General features: G+C 41.6%; 1 protein-coding gene across 4 annotated transcripts in view; it reads right to left on the reverse strand.

Moving 5' to 3' along the window:
* LOC127569267 (A disintegrin and metalloproteinase with thrombospondin motifs 2-like) overlaps positions 1 to 16,836 on the reverse strand; it is a 210,057-nt gene that overhangs the window by 49,670 nt on the left and 143,551 nt on the right. For all 4 annotated transcript variants that reach the window (XM_052013743.1, XM_052013745.1, XM_052013744.1 and 1 more), the window contains exon 4: positions 6,502 to 6,585. In XM_052013743.1, coding sequence (XP_051869703.1) covers positions 6,502 to 6,585 — 84 coding nt within the window. The remainder of the gene's footprint in view (positions 1 to 6,501; positions 6,586 to 16,836) is intronic.

Here is a 16,836-nt window from a genome sequence, read left to right on the forward strand (position 1 = left end):
CCAGGATGAAAAGGAGCTGGAGGCTTGGGAACATCTTTCTGGGCACAATGGCATAGAGTAAATGGGTCACACCTTTCAAAGGCACAACAGGCTTAACTCTACATCCTGAGATAGTGGAGGACAGAAATTAAAGGCATCAGAGAAAGAACATTTCCACAGGGCAAATTTCAGGGAATTTGACCACATAAACATTAATGTATTAATAATTTACCTGTTAAACCTTTGTGGAGCCTTTTGAAGGCCCAATGATTATATTCCTAATTTTGCTGATCTTTCTTTTGTGTACTTCACCAGAGCAGATTTCTCAAAGGAAGTCAAATAAGCCCAGAGACCAGTGATGGTGGAGAGTGAATCACCTGGGGGAGGGAGCCGGGAGAATAATAAAATGAAAGGGGAGCTGGGGGCACCAGTCAGCTGCCAACTATCAGTAGTATTGGGGGATTGGTGCCATGTTTATTGGTCAGGAGTGTTGGAGTGGGGGTTGGGGTTGGTGAATCAGGGAGGGGGTGCTGTAACCTCAAGTCAAGGGTGAGCCAGGGCCCTGCAATCATTCATCATGGCTGGTGTCAGAAGACTGTGTCAGACAGCTGCAATTGCCAGTCAATGGTGGGGGGGCAGTAGTTCTGAGGGTACATTTGGTTTTGGGGGGTTGTTGTCATGTCAGGCTGGGTTAGGGGCAGGCAAAGGGTTGGGCATGGGTGTGAGTTTGGAGAAAGATATGGGGTCTGCTACACTGAGAGTTGGGGGGTGGGGGTGGTGGGGTGGGGTTGGTGCCCAAAAGAGAGCTGAATAAGTAAGTAACTTGAAGGGGACCCACCTGGGTCAGGTTTTCAGTGCAGAGCTTGACACTTGCGCGGGAAGATCACATTTAAACCATGTGAAAGCTGGCTATACAAGGCAATTCTGCAAGAACAGCTTGTGGATGGCGTGGGCCACTCAAACTGGGCGTAGGATCCAGACATGGGTTGTTCATCATTGGACACCACTGGACACCTGCAGTTCTCCACATATTATGCTTCAGAGCCAGGGGGACCTGGAACGGAAATCACAGATTTCGCGATCCATGCTGCAAGTCCCTGATTTTCATTCACCTTTTATTTTTCATTGGAATGGGATCAATAGCACACAAAGCATGATGTGATCTAATTTCGAGGCCTAAAACTCCAAACAAATTTACAGAACATATTCCATAGATGTCTTTTTCTTTAGTTTTATTTACGGTAAACTTTTTCAAGCACAGTGTTGGAAGTAAAGGATTGGAGGGTTTTGTACAATCTACTCAGCTGCCCTCACATTTCCTTGGTGCACCAGAGAGGAAAGTAAGGAATTACTTTGCTGGCACAAAGTGCATCCAGGGAAAAGCTCATACCACAGTGTTACCAACACTGCATCGCTGTAGTACTATCACTGCCTTAATAAGCTGCAGTAACTTGAAACATTTTGAAAAGAAAATAGTGTGTAGTTTATTGAAATTGGAGGTGTATTTGAAATATTTACTGATAGAATTTAGGGATAAGCATATGTAGTTATGTTTATATTTTCTCCATTCCTCATCTTTCTCTTTAGAATTCGGAGCCAACTGAAAAAATTGAGAGTGATGAACTCCGTAGCTTTTTTCTGAGAGAATAATTTGTCTTCAGCTCAGTGCTGGTAACAGGCATACAACCCTCAACCTATGAATGTCATTTCGTCAACTGAAAATATCTGGTTTCTCCTAGAAATCTAGCTATGGTACAGAATAGTCATTACACTGTTAAGGGCATATAAGCTTTCCAGCTTAGTTGGTGAGAGCTCAGAATTTATTCAGCCTGTTACAACTCAAAAGATTCAGAGATCGTAAATCTGGACAATGACTGAAAGGGTAATATGATATGATCCAAAAGACCAGCTGAAGACTTGCTGAATCTCTTTCATGGAAATGATTTGTAAACTATCCATGTGCCAGTTTCAATTTTAAACTGCTGAAAGCTAAGCTTTCGGATTTTGAAATCATATCTAGGCTTCACCATGAAGAGCATCATTTTTTTGATTCCTAATACTGGTGATAGAGAAAGAGAACAGGGACCAAAGAATATGTTGGGTCTTTGTATCAAGATTTCCATTAGATGTCATTAGGTGTCTAAAAGGAACATTCTGAAAATATCAGTTTGATTATTTTACAGCTTTTAGATAAAAGCCTAGTACAGGTATCCACCGGCAAGGCCAGCTTTTACTCTGTAAGCAATAAAAGAATTTCCATTTTGTTTTATTGTTCCATTTTCATTGTATCTTTTTACTGTGCTTATCTGTTAATAATTGTTGTTGGCATTTTTCCATAAATATATTTTTAATTATGGATAATTAAGACTTCTTGGCCTGAAAATTCAAATGCACACAATATCTGAGCTGGGTGGGCTTCTGTCACGGAAGCCCATCTAGCTCAAACGAGTGATCATTTTATCTATTGACACCTGCGGCAACTGGACAGGCACTATGCCTTCATGGGAAAGAAAATGTGCCCCAGTAGTGTGGTCTGAATCTAGATTCAGCAAGGTCAGAATGACAAGCATCCAGGGATCCAATTGTACCTGCGACTGTGGAAAGGTGTATGGAGAAAGGGGTGGTAGGTGGAGGAGCATTAGAGTTTTAATGCTTTGGTAAGGGGTTGGGAGGAGACATTGGAATCCTGTGCTGTATAGGGTGTACTTGACAAGAGTCACTATCTAGTGCAGTTTTGGAGAGACCCGGTTGCTTTGGTGTGCCTAATGGTGAGTGCTTCTAAGACAGCATTGTCCAAACTGTCCCATTAAAATTATAATCTGCAGGAAAGTAAGAAGCTGCAGAGAGTAATGGACTCAGCCCAATACATCACTGGCACATTCCCTCCCTACCATCGTAATTATCTACATGAGGCATTGCCTCAAGAAGACAACATCTATCATCAAAGATCCCCACCATCCAGGCCACGCCATCTTCTCGCAGCTATCATCGGGCAGGAGTTACAGAAGCCTGAAGTTCCACACCATCAGGTTCAAGAGCAGCTATTTCCCTTCGACCATTTGGTTCTTGAACCAACCCACACAACCCTATTAACTACCTCAGTACAGCAACACTATGACCACTTTGAACCACAATGGATTTTGTTTTTTTGTCTTAATGTGCTCTTTCTTGTATGATTTATGTTTAATTTATGATTTTCTTATGAATGCTGTGTCTCTGATGCTATCTGCCTGTGATGCTGCTGCAAGTAAGTTTTCCATTGCACCTGTGCATACATAAGACAATAAACTCAACTTTGACAAAGATACTGTTACATGGAGAATGGCATGATCCCATGCATTTCTAATATGAAAACTATGTCAGGGTTACAATGGTGATTCACACCTCAAAGTACTAAATTCAATCCCTGGAGAGATGTAAGATGACCGGAAATGGTCAATATAGTGTTTCACTGCAGGAAAGATTAATTTACAGTGGTAAACCTCTTAAAAAAATACAGCTTTGTGCTTGAATTTTAGGGACTTCAGTTTCTACTAGCAATGCAATTTTTAAATCATTGAATACTATCTAATCATTTAAGGGGAAGTTGACTATAATGAAGTATTTACAAAACTTCAGCAGAATATCAATTACAAATAGTGCCAATATAAACAATCACAAGACCAAAATATATAATGAAGCATAATAAAGGACTTCTCTGAGAATCAGCAAATAAAGTTAAAATTAATTTTGGCAGCTGTTGTATAGTTAAGAAATCAAGGCTTAAAATTATGGTTTTGTTCAGTGCTATCTGCAAGTAAATGGATTAATTCCAGAGTGGAACACTATTGCAATGATTTCCAGGTCAAACTGCACACTTCTGGAAATTTGACTGGGCTCTTCCAGGCCTGAATTACTCTTGCATGTGATTTCCACCTCAGATGCATTGCTTGGAAAATTTGGTCAAGTTGCTTGAAGAATGTCATGACTGGGCACTCTTAGAGCAATATTGTTTAAATAGCATTGGTTTGGCAGATCCCAGCGCACTGCTGATACCTCACTCATCTATCAGACCCCTGACCTTGGACTCAATTCCTGATTAAGGCTGCAATTCAAAGTCCAACCCCTGACTGAGGACTTACCTCAACTCCTGATACCCGAGTCCTCTCCCCGTGCCTCTTTGGACCCAGTCCCAGACCTACCCGAGACCCTCCTTTGTGTGCTCTGTGTAAGGGTCATTTACAAACCGGCCAAAGTCTTGAGCTGCTGAATTTTGGTGTGACGCAAAACGAATGTTGGCACAACTGGCAACAACCTACAGCACACCTCTCCAGCTTTGTCATCAATAAATTTCTAGGCTGCTTAATAGCAAGTCACAGCACCACACCATCATACTACTTGCATTGCCACACAATATATTAGCCCTTGCAACAAGCCTCTGCTAATCGCCTAGTAGAACTTGTTCTACATCAACACCATGAGAGTTACATTACAGAACCACCTCCTGCCAGAATGCCTGCACCCAATAGCCATCAAAAGGGTAGCATTGTGATAGTTAAGGTCATCTCTTCCAGTTACGCTGTGCCAGCAGTTTCAGCCAGACATACTGTACAGGTAATTTCTGGGGACCATCTTGCAAACACACCGGTGGAGCTCCAGAAGCCCACAAACTGCCAATAATCACAGCACCGAGCAATCAGCTGAAGGTTCTCCTGGGGTTTCCTGGTAGAGTTTGGGGAGTTTGGACTGGGTTACATGCTGAGTAGCTTACAGTCAGGAGGTAGGGGTAGGCATGGGTAGAGGAAGGAGCTGGGGAATTGAGAGGGAATAGGAGGGGGAAAGTGTCTGAGAGGGAGGGACGCCCAGCTGTCCTTCCTCTGTGGGATCTCTCCGTCACACTGATGCCCACAACAGCACCCCCAGTGCCAGTTATAGCACTTGCCTGTCTGAGACTGCTGCCATTAGCCACCTTCCCCCACCCTCCTCATCCCACCCTGCCCAGCTTGTTGGTAAGTACGTTGAAGCAAATGGGGTTTCCTTCAGGAGTGTAGTTGGGTATTGGAGAAGGTGGGTGGAGTTAGGTGGTGGGGATAGAAGGGGCAAAAGGGGTTAGTAAGGGTTACAGCAGAGGGTGAGGGGAAGAATGCCCAGTGCTGAGATGGAAAGAGAGGGGGCAAAGAAGTTGGGTGTATGAAGGAGGAAGCTGGGAATAAGTGTTGGAGGAAGGGGGACAAAGTGAGTGTGGGAGAAGGCTGGGGGCCAGTGGGTACTGAAGTAGAGCAGGATCAAGGTGAGAAAGTTCAGTGGGGGAGAAAATGAGGAGCCGGAAATGGGCAAAGGCATCTGTGCCTGAGCCCATTTGTATGTTAGTGTGTACATTGTAGCAGATGCCTTTGTGTGTATTTGTGTTAATGTTCGTGCAGTACAGTGTGGCCTCTAGTCAGCCTGGACCCAGATCTTATTCTGTCAACTCCATGTTATAGCTGGTGTGCAACAGCTATGCTGTGTTAAACAAAGTCACATACAGACTACTTCCACTCCTCATTAGGAATGGAATGTCACGACTTTCCTGGATATCCTAACAACGACAGACCTTGCATCATGCTGTTATCATAGCCCAGAAGCTCAAATGGTTTAACGTTGACATCTCCATATGGCCAGCTCAATGAACAAGGTGGTGGGTAAACCTTCTTTTGGAAGGACAAACCAGAAGAGGAACACACTCTTCATGGGGTGTGCTGTGCCATCGAGAATGAATTAGTCTGGAGTCACAGTGAACCTCATAACCCTCTGGCTTACTCTAACATAGAACTATATATAGTAATCAGTTTATACATCCTAACACTGCAAACTATGGTTTAGGCCAAAGAGGACTTCTATTCTGACCTTGGATAAAAACCATGGCCCATATTTCTGAGGAAGACAAACTGATCCTCCTGGGTGACAGTGATGTCATTCCCATTCTCTGGAAAGGCATGATTGGCAAGGAGGCAATAGGGAAGGCTAAGTCCAACAGGGTCCTCCCCCTGAGAAAATGCTTGGAGCATGGTCTTGTCATAACCAACACCTTATTTCACCAGAAAGATAAGCACAAGACCTTTTTGCAACATTTGACACCTACTAGATTATGTCATTATCCAAGTGAGAAATCAGAAAGACGTTCACAACATTCACATCATGACAGGTACCAATGACTGATGGACTGACTGCTGCCTAATCCACTCTCCATCAGCCTGGCCCCAAAACAATAGCAGCAAATGGAACATTGCTGCAACAATATAATACTAATGGTCTCAAGGATCATGAAAAGGTAGCTCTTCTTAGACAGCAGCTCACAGATAACCTGACAACCCCCAACCAACAGGAGCTTCAGAGTGTCTACAATGTCTGGATTGCCCTGAAGACCACCAAAACAGCTGTGAAGAGACTCCTGGCACTTACGTACGAGAGTAAGTCCATGATTTACATGGACCGTAAAGATAGAGCATTTTTACTTTACTGAAGACTACCTATATACTCAGACAGAAATAGATTTTCTATTACCTTTCCATAACCCAGCATGATTATTCGCACCAACACAACATTGACATGAGCTCCTAGAGACTCATCGTGGTAAATTTCATTAACCTGTAAGAAAATAAAGAACAGATTTGACAGGAGGTATTAGCCAACAATAAATTGTTTACATGAAAGCATTTTACAACCATAAATTCCTGTCCAAAGATCAGATTTCTTTTTCAACTATTCCTTCTGGATCCAAAACTGAACAGCAATTTAAAGCTGATCATATCATTGTCCCATTATGATTCCCAAAGGAAATTACTAAAATATAAACAATGCAGCTCAATAATAATAATATGCCCATATTAATCAATAGGCAATATCCTGAAGGTCATTAAATAGAAATGTTGCTAAATGAGCAATCAAAATCCAAAAGAAATGAAACCTCATTAATAGTCATTTTTATTGTACTGTGAATTTATCCAATTACCTAGAGGTTCACTATAACATTCAGAGAGTATTGGTATTTGCTGTTTCCATAGCATCAGAAATTAATGGCATGTCTAGAAAGGAGTCTATAACACATGAAAAAGTGGCTTTGACTTTCTAGTGTCGGTGAACTGAGAAAATGTAGCTAAAACCTGCCACTATTCTATGAGACCAAGAGTTAGGCTGGAATTGTGACAACAGTAGGAAAGGAGTCATTAGTATCATTAACTCTACCTGACACATTTAACAACTTTGGTGTCAAAACTGAGTTGAACTTTGGGCTACATATTGGTGTCAAAGCTAGAATAGCTTACTTCTACCTCCTTAAAATTGCTCAATACTGATAGTACATTCGGCTCATCTGCAGCTGAAATCTTTGATTTCTGCTTGATTAATCCAACACACTCCGGGCTTTCATTTTCTTTGTTCGTTCCCTGTAAACCTGAGGACATCCAAAACTCCAATGCCTTTGTCTGACCTCACACCAACTCCCATTCATCAATTATCTCTGCTTGCTAACCTATAACTACACCTTGCTAAGCAACATTTTAATGTTAAGATTTTCATCCATATTTTAGCATCATTCCATGATCTTGCCCTTCCTATCCAAATAACCCCCTTCAGACTCCAAGATATCTGAGTTGCTCTAAGTGTGGTCTGTTGCTCATCCCAAAACGTAATTGTTCCCTATTTTTTCAGACATCTCCAGTCACCAAGCTCCTGAGCTCTGGAATTCCCTCCCTATGAACCTCTGTCTTCCCAGCTCTCTTTCCTAGCCCTAACCTCTTGTGATTTAGCCTCAATTTTTGTTTGATAACTCTTCCATGGCACTCCATGGCATAGTAATGGCATTGAATATATGGAAGTTGGCTTTTTTAATAAAGAAGCTGTGTACAGCTCAAATTTTTTGTAGCTTTCCCATTATCACATTGTTTCACAGTGATTAAAGTAAAGCAAAGCATGATTTCCGTCATTATCTGCTTAACATTTTCTAATTACATTGTTTTAAAAATATCAAGAATATGAAGGCAAATTTTAAATTAATGTCTGTACAGCCTGGAGTCAAGCAATGTGGACTGATTGATTATGCCAGCCACGTCTATGGCATACTGGATTATCCACAGGCTTAAAGAACAGCCGTTTTTAATTAAATGGCAAAACCAGTTGGAAGCTAAGGACTATACAATAAAATTACAGTGCATTAGGGACTTGCAATCATACCATCCAACTTTGCGCTGAAATAACAGCCATTTTTTTTCAAATATACAGTGGCATGCAAAAGTTTGGGCACCCCTGGTCAAAATTTCTGTTACTATGAATAGTTAAAGTGAGTAGAAAATGAACCAATCTCCAAAAGTCAAAGTTAAAGATGAAACATTCTTTTCAACATTTTAAGCAAGATTAGTGTATTATTTTTGTTTTGTACAATTTTAGCATGAGAAAAAGGAAAGAAGCTCCATGCAAAAGTTTGTGCACCCCAAGAGATTTGAGCTCTCAGATAACTTTTACCAAGCTCTCAGACCTTCATTAGCTTGTTAGGGCTATGGCTTGTTCACAGTTATCGTTAGGAAAGGCCAGGTGTGGCAAATTTTAAAGCTTTATAAATACCCTGACTCCTCTGACCTTGTCCCAAAAATCAGCAGCCATTGGTTCCTCTAAGCAGCTGCCTCGTACCTGAAGTTAAAATAAATGATGCCCACAAAGCAGGAAAAGGCTATAAGAAGGTACCAAAGCGTTTTCAGGTAGCCATTTCCTCAGTTCGTAATGTAATTAAGAAATGGCAGTTAACAGGAACGGTGGAGGTCAAGTTGAGATCTGGAAGACCAAGAAAACTTTCCGAAAGAACTGCTCGTAGAATTGCTGGAAATGCAAATCAAAACCCCCGTTTAACTGCAAAAGACCTTCAGGAAGATTTAGCAGACTCTGGAGTGGTGGTGCACTGTTCTACTGTGCAGCGATACCTGCACAAACATGACCCTGATGGAAGAGTCATCAGAAGGAAACCTTTCCTGCGTCCTCACCACAAAATTCAGCATCAGAAGTTTGCAAAGGAACATCTAAACAAGCCTGATGCATTTTGGAAACAAATCCCATGGACTGATGAAGTTAAAATATAACATTTTGGCCGTAATGAGCAAAGGTATGTTTGGAGCAAAAAGGGTGCAGAATTTCATGAAAAGAACACCTCTCCAACTGTTAAGCACAGAGGTGGATCGATCATGCTTTGGGCTTGTGTTGCAGCCAGTGGCACAGGGAACATTTCACTGGTAGAGGCAAGAATTAATTCAATTAAAAAGCAGCAAATTCTGGAAGCAAACATTACACCGTCTGTAAAAAAGCTGAAGATAAAAAGAGGATGGCTTCTACAACAGGATAATGACCCTAAACACACCTCAAAATCCACAATGGACTACCTCAAGAGGCACAAACTGAAGGTTTTGCCATGGCTCTCATAGTCCCCCGACCTAAATATCATCAAAAGTCTGTGGATAGACCTCAAAAGAGCAGTGCCTGCAAGACGGCCCAAGAATCTCACAGAACTAGAAGCCTTTTGCAAGGATGAATGGGCGAAAATCCCCCAAACAAGAATTGAAAGACTCTTAGCTGGCTACAGATAGCGCTTACAAGCTGTGATGCTTGCCAAAAGGAGTGTAACTAGGTACTGACCATGCAGGGTGCCCAAACTTTTGCTTTGGGCCTTTTTCCTTTTTTGTTATTTTGAAACTGTAAAAGATGGAAATAAAAAAAGTAATCTTGCTTAAAATATTAAAGAAATATATCATCTCTAACTTTATGCCTTTTGGAAATCAGGTCATCTTTTATTCGCTTAGCTATTCACAGTAACAGAAATTTTGACCAGGGGTGCCCAAATTTTTGCATGCCACTGTAAAATTCAGATTTAAGTTTACAGGGCAGCCTGTGACCTTTTCAAATAATCTTTAAATGTGGGAGGTTTATTAAGATGCTTCCATACTAAAAATTTGACAAGAACTTTAAGATTAAATATTCTGTTCAAATCACATTGTACTGTTTACTGAGCTAAACTTCACACAGAGAAGTTTAATCAATTGCAATCGAAACATCTGCAATTCTATAAAATGGGTAGGTTAACATGGGTTTAAATGGGCGGCGCGGACTCATTAGGCTGGAAGGGCCCGTTACTGTGCTGTATAAATAAAGTTTTATAAAGTAAAGATTTAACTTTAAAAATGTGTTAAGTGGCGGGGATCACTGATTCTGATGTAACTTTGTCAATAATCCACCTCACTGCAAATGCTGTTATTTAAAATGTGTTCATAACTGCTTTGGATAAGCAATAACAAACCAAAACAGTAAACACTTGTGAAAGGTTTGGGTTAATCTAAAGATGCAGTATATACAGTGGGGCATTTTCAAAAAAAAAATCATTCTTCTTTTAAAGAAATCTGCAGTGAATTCAGATTCGTATCTGCCACATCTCCTCCCATGAGGAGGCTTTCCACTCCAGACATCCAAGGTGTCCAACTTCTTTACTAACCGTGGCTTCCCCCCACTGTGGTCGAGAGAGCTCACACCTGCATCTCTGCCATTTCCTGCACCTCTGCTCTCACCCCCACCCCTCTCAGACCCAACAGGGATAGGGTCCCCCTTGTCCTCACGTTTCATCCTACCAGCCTACGTATCCAACACATTATTCTCCGCCACTTCCGCCATCTCCAAAGGGACCCCACCAGCAAGCATATCTTCCCCTCCCCACCCCTTTCTGCAAGGACAGCTCTCTCCGCGACTCCCTCGTTCACTCCTCCACCTCCCCCCCCCCCAACTACCCATCCCGGGAACTTTCCACTGACCCTGCCATCGGTGCAACACCTGCCCCAACACCACCTCCATCCAGGGACCCAAACAGTCTTTTCGGGTGAGACAGAGATTTACCTGCACCTCCCTTAATATCATCTACTGGCCTCCTCTACATTGGCGAGACCAAACACAGACTAGGTGACCATTTCACAGAACACCTGCACTCCACCCATAACTGCGATCTGCATCTCCTCATTGCCAGTCACTTTAACTCCCCCTCCCACTCCATCACAGATATGTCAGTCCTCGGCCTCCTCCACTGCAAGGAGAATTCCAAATGCAAACTGGATGAACAGCATCTCATTTTCCATCTTGGAACCTTGCAACCTAATGGCATGAACATTGAATTCTCCCACTTTAAGTAACCCCCACTGCTCCCACACGCACCATGCCTCTTCTTTTCTTCCCTTTCCTAGCCTCTCTTTTTTTCTACCCCTTTTCCTCCTTACGTTTGACCCATCCCCCAGTGGATCTGCTCTCCTCTCCTCCCCCACACTTGCCTATCACTAGTGATCACTCTTACCTGCATCTACCTATCACCACCTTGTGCCCACCCTGCCTCCCCTCTTTTGTCCACTTATCATTGCTCTGCTTTTTCCTTCTAGGTATTGGGCTTCCCCTTTTCCTATCTTCAATCCTGAAGAAGGGTCCTGACCCGAAACATTGACCGCCTGCTTTTCTCCACGGATGCTGCCTGGCCTGCTGAGTTCCTCCAGCATCAGAGTGTTTTTCATTTAGATTCCAGCATCTGCGGTGTTTCTCTAATTCAGATGGGAATTTTAGCTTATACACAGGAAACACTCATGACACTTGCCTAAAATATTGAGTATATAGAGTAACTGGGAAACATGTAGGTAAGCAAGAAGTGATCTCATCTCCTCAAAGCATACAGGACCCCAAGGAGGCCAAAAGATTTTTTCATAGGAAGCAGAAAACTAGGAAGATAATGACTAATCTGGATAGCCTAGCACAACTAAACACAAGTGCATTTTTGTTAAACATATTATTACTGTAATCTTAAGGAACATTATCTCACAAATATTTCCCTTGACAACATTAGCAATCAATATAGCTCAAGCAACAATTGTGACTGCAAACTTTTACCTCAGAAATATTACAACAGAGAGTTTTCTGATTTTTTTTTGTTCCTTAACACTTCTGGAAACAAATTATTTGGTTATCATCACATTGGTGTTTCATGAATGTTTTCTGTGTACAAATTTGCTGCCATATTTATTCCATTGCAACAAATGAATATGCTTCAGGAGCATCTCATTGGCTGTAAAATTTGGGAGTTTGCAAGACCAAAATCAATGCACCTCTTTCCTTTTGCAGACACCTCTTAGAATTCTAGAAAGTTGGCCAAAAATTCCAGAGAATTCTAGTCTGGCCACTCATCCTGAGCCTGACAGGACTCATGAAATATGTGGGATCAGGGCAGGTGTTTAAAAAATCAAAATTCCTTGCCATCACATCAGATTAGCAGTGGTCAATGAGGGTTAGATTTGGTTTAATATTATACTTGAGCAGATCTTGACAAGGGATTCTTTGAATTTAACTCAGTAATTTCTCCAGTAAGTTTTCTTCACTATTTAAATTCCTTAGTCTCATTATGGCCTTGATTTGCTATTATTTCAGATATGATCTTTGTGGGCCAGACAGTGGATCAGTGGCCTTGGGTGGGTTGTGTAAGGGCAGGTGGTGGTCAGATGGCACAGAGGTAGTTTACGGGGCGTGGTGTCAGGCAGCAGATCACTGGTCAGAGGGGTGATTAATGGTCCATGTAGGGATGGAGGGTGACCAATCGATAATTGGAAATGTTGGTCATTGGTCAATCGATGGGGCGGAGGGGTCAAGTGGCAGATTGGTGTCCATGTTAGGGTGTCAGATGATAGAACAATGGGGGGAGTTGGACAGTAGATAAATGATCAAGTAGCACATCAAGTGACAGATCAGAGGTTCAGGGTTGGTGGGGTGGGAAGAATCGGGCAAAAGTTTTGAATTGGTGTGGTGGTGGGGGACCCAAAGAGAGCCATTGTATTGTTTAGTATGTTGATTGAAGAATTCCTACCTGAGGTAGTTCTCAAAGCAGTCTCCACCTCCTATACAGCCAGGCAGGTCTTGTTTAAGTAATGCTGAAGCAGGCCTCACCAGCATTCTGAAGGCCTGCCTCTGCATGCATGGTGCGCACAACTGTGGGCAACCAATGTGGGATCAAAACTCCCAAGAGGTGTATGGTGTTGGATTATTATTATTATTATTATTATTATTATTATTATTTCTTTATTTGTCATTGTATTGTTGCAACAACAACACAATGAGATTACGATGGCACTCCCTTGCCCAATAAAAACCAAAACAGTAAATTGATGAGCAATTATAACTATAAAATAAAACAAACATACTTACACAAATGTAAAGTATAAAAAAATAAAAAGGCTGTGTGCAAATGAACCATGATAATAATAATAATGATAATACTGCACATGCCCAGGCTCGTCTATGAATTAGCACTGCAGAGGCACAGAAAGCCCAAGAGGATAATCACAGACTTTGTGAAACTCAGTGTATTTTCCTTTTTGATCCAAATTATAGGGACATTGATTTAATGTCCTGGGGTGCTCAGAAAGGAGCAGATGATAGTCAGGGTAGGGTGGCAAAAATGGTGGTCATGATAGAATTACCACAATAGTCATGGGGCAGCAATGGTGGTTGGAATGGTGATGGTGGTCGGAATGGCGATGGTGGTCAGGATGGAGGGGTGGAGATTTGGTGAAGCAAATCAGAAGATCATGGTTGACATTGCAAGGTGGTGCATGACAGACAGATTGAGGGGTATCTAGAAAATATTCCTTCCCCTCCATAGACCACAAACAATGCTACTACTTCCAGTTGCAAGCCATTTTAATTTCCCTCCACTTTCCCACACCAATACATCAGTCCTCGGCCTCCTCCACTACTAGGGTGAGGCTAAACACAAATTGGGGAACAGCACCTCATTCCGCCTGGGTAATCTACAACTGCTCTGCATTAACATCAAATTCTCCAATTTTAGGTAAACTGCTCTCCCTCTGTCCCTTTTCTCTCTCCTCCTGATCTACCCAGTTCCTCCTACACTCACCCCAGCACCCTCCCCCCCCCCACGTTTCTTTCCCCTCCTTCACCACTCCATCTACCCATCACCAACACACTCCTTCCACTGGGTCCCCTCCCCAACTCCCTTATTTGATCCAATGCTCCACCTTCCTTTCCTATCAGATTCCATCTGCAGCCCTTTGATGCCTCCACCTATCACCTCTCCTCACCAGTTATTTCCACTCTTCCCTCCTCCATCTGCCCATCACCCCTCCTCACCTGGATACCCCTATTGCTTGCCAGCTTTTGCTCCACCCCTTCCTCTCACCTATACTGGCTTTCTTCCTTGTATCTTTCAGTCCAGATGAAGGGTCTCGACCCAAAATGTTGTCTGTCCATTCCCCTCCACAGGTGCTGCCTCAGCTCCTCCAGCATCTTGTTTGTTGCTCCAGATTCCAGCATCTGCAGTCTTGTGTCTCCACCTAATATGTGAGAGCCCTTCTCCCCTCTTTTCTGTTGCAGAGTTACTCAAAGCCTGGGGAACCCAGCCAAAATGAGTTAAAAACAGAATGGCTATTAAAATAAGGTCAACTCAATATTAAGTTATTAAAATAACCCAAAGCACTTCCTCAGATGGGATGGTGCATGCCTCTTTCCTCTCCTCCATTAGAACAGAGTGGGTTCCAAGCATGTTTTGTTCCTGCTCCAGTTTTCTGGATTTCAATATCTGATATTACTCTCACCTACCCATTTTTGGCATTTAAGATTCAGCCCAACTTGCTGGATTTTGCAATAACCAGTGGCACTGACATTTTTCAACTTAGCCTACTTAGTTCATTCCTTCTCCTTTATTACTTAAAATTGTCTTCCACATTTAATCTTTACTACTTTAACAATCCCCTGGTTTTATCTAAGCTGAGAATCACTGAAGATGCAATTGTTTTGTTTACAATTATTCTCAAATTCAGTCTGTCTATACTTTGTTGCAATAATAATAGCTGTGATTCAATAGTCCTTTAGCTTAAAACCAGCCTTCAATACTGGTTCATGTTCAAGGCCACTGTAAATTCTTCTGACATTTCTATGTCCTTTCTAAGTTATTCTCCTCAGTCCTCCTCTAGGTCAGTGCCAATCTTTCTGTTTTTTAAGCAATTGACAGCATGTGTAAGGAAAGCTTTGATGAAAAGTGCACTGCATCACCTTGCATTTGCAGAATCTATAATTCTTTTTCTCACTTTTTTCCCCCATTTTCTCTAATTCATATCTATCTGATGTACTTCCTTCCATGTACAAATCTGCATTTAAAAAAATATAAAATCTGTTGGTGGTAAACTTTCCCCTTCCATTATATTCAAGATATCTTTAGTAACTAGAAAAATATTAATGATGAGGCAATATTAGTTGATAAATACATGTTAATCAAACAGTTTAAACTATTGAGAAGATGCATTTCAGACTCTGATACAGCTTGTTATTGGAATACAATGGAGGCATTTCTTACCTGAAGACATGCTCCATAACCTAGCAGATGTTTTGTCATCTGGATCTGAGACTTTATTAAATCTCAAGGGAAATGAACTATCAATTTCCAAAATGCTAATGTTACGATTTAAAGAAACCAAGTGACACTTACTAAATTAAATGGATTTCATTTCATTTGAAAAGCCAGTTAGCTTTGAAAATGTGTTTTATTAAAATACAGTTTTTCACTATACATCAGATGTTTACATTAGAACCATAGATAAAATCCAGTCCAATCAAATTATAGTTGGCTGTAAGAATGGGAATACCAAATGGCAAAGGTCCATCTTTGAGCTATACACTAGGATCCTAAACTGGGAAGTTGGAAATCAATGAAAATTAGTAGTCACCTCAGGCATATCCCTGCTGCAACCAATGAAATATAAACCAGCCAACCAGCATGCATGCATAATTTTATAACGTGAATGCACTAACTGACAAAGTATGAGTAATTTCAATATTGTATAAATTTTATGTAGTCATTAAACCAGATTCACATTTTGTTTTGAGCATACAATTTTCTGAATTCTCCAAAAGAGAGAGAATGACAATGAAAATGACTTTGCACAATCTATGATCTTGAACAAAATAAGTGAGTTGGTTTCAGTAAATCTGATAATATAGCTAAATGCCAACAGCAACGATTACAGCATCATCATAATATGTACATTTAACAAATGACCTTATTCCCTCCCATTTTGCTACATTAGTTCTATCTTATAGTTTAATGCAAAGGGTTTATATTTATTTAGACATGAAAAAAGTGGTAAGATCACAAGATCACAAGACAAGGGAGCAGAAGTAGGCCATTCGGCCCATCGAGTCTGCTCCAAAGAAAAGGGAAAAAGAAAAAGAAATAAGAAATTGGGGGGGGGGCAAAAAAAAAACCTAACCCCAATTTCCGGCCTTATCTCCATATCCCTTGATACCCCGACTATTTAGATATCTATCTATCTCTTCCTTAAACACCTCCAATGATCTGGCCTCCACTGCTGTACGTGGCAAGGAATTCCACAAATTCACCACCCTCTGGCTAAAGAAATTTCTCCTCATCTCTGTTTTAAACCTCTACCCTCTAATTCTAAGATTGTGTCCTCTGGTCCTGACTCACCCACCAAGGGAAACAGCTTGACCACATCTACTCCATCCAGTCCTTTCATCATTTTAACTGTCTCCATGAGGTCCCCTCTCATTCTTCTGTACTCCAGTGAGTACAGTTCAAGAGCCGACAAACGCTCATTATATGTAGGCCCTTTCATTCCGGGAATCATCCTCGTAAATCTCCTCTGAACCCTCTCCAACATCAGCACATATTTCCTAAGATATGGGGCCCAAAACTGTGCACAGTATTCCAAATGAGGCCTCACTAGTGCCCCGTAGAGCCTTATCAACACTTCCTTACTTTTATACACTATACCTCTCGAAATGAAAGCCAACATAGCATTCACCTTCTTT

This window comes from Pristis pectinata, chromosome 4, assembly GCF_009764475.1.
Source record: "Pristis pectinata isolate sPriPec2 chromosome 4, sPriPec2.1.pri, whole genome shotgun sequence".
NCBI classification, from domain to species: Eukaryota; Metazoa; Chordata; class Chondrichthyes; order Rhinopristiformes; family Pristidae; genus Pristis; species Pristis pectinata.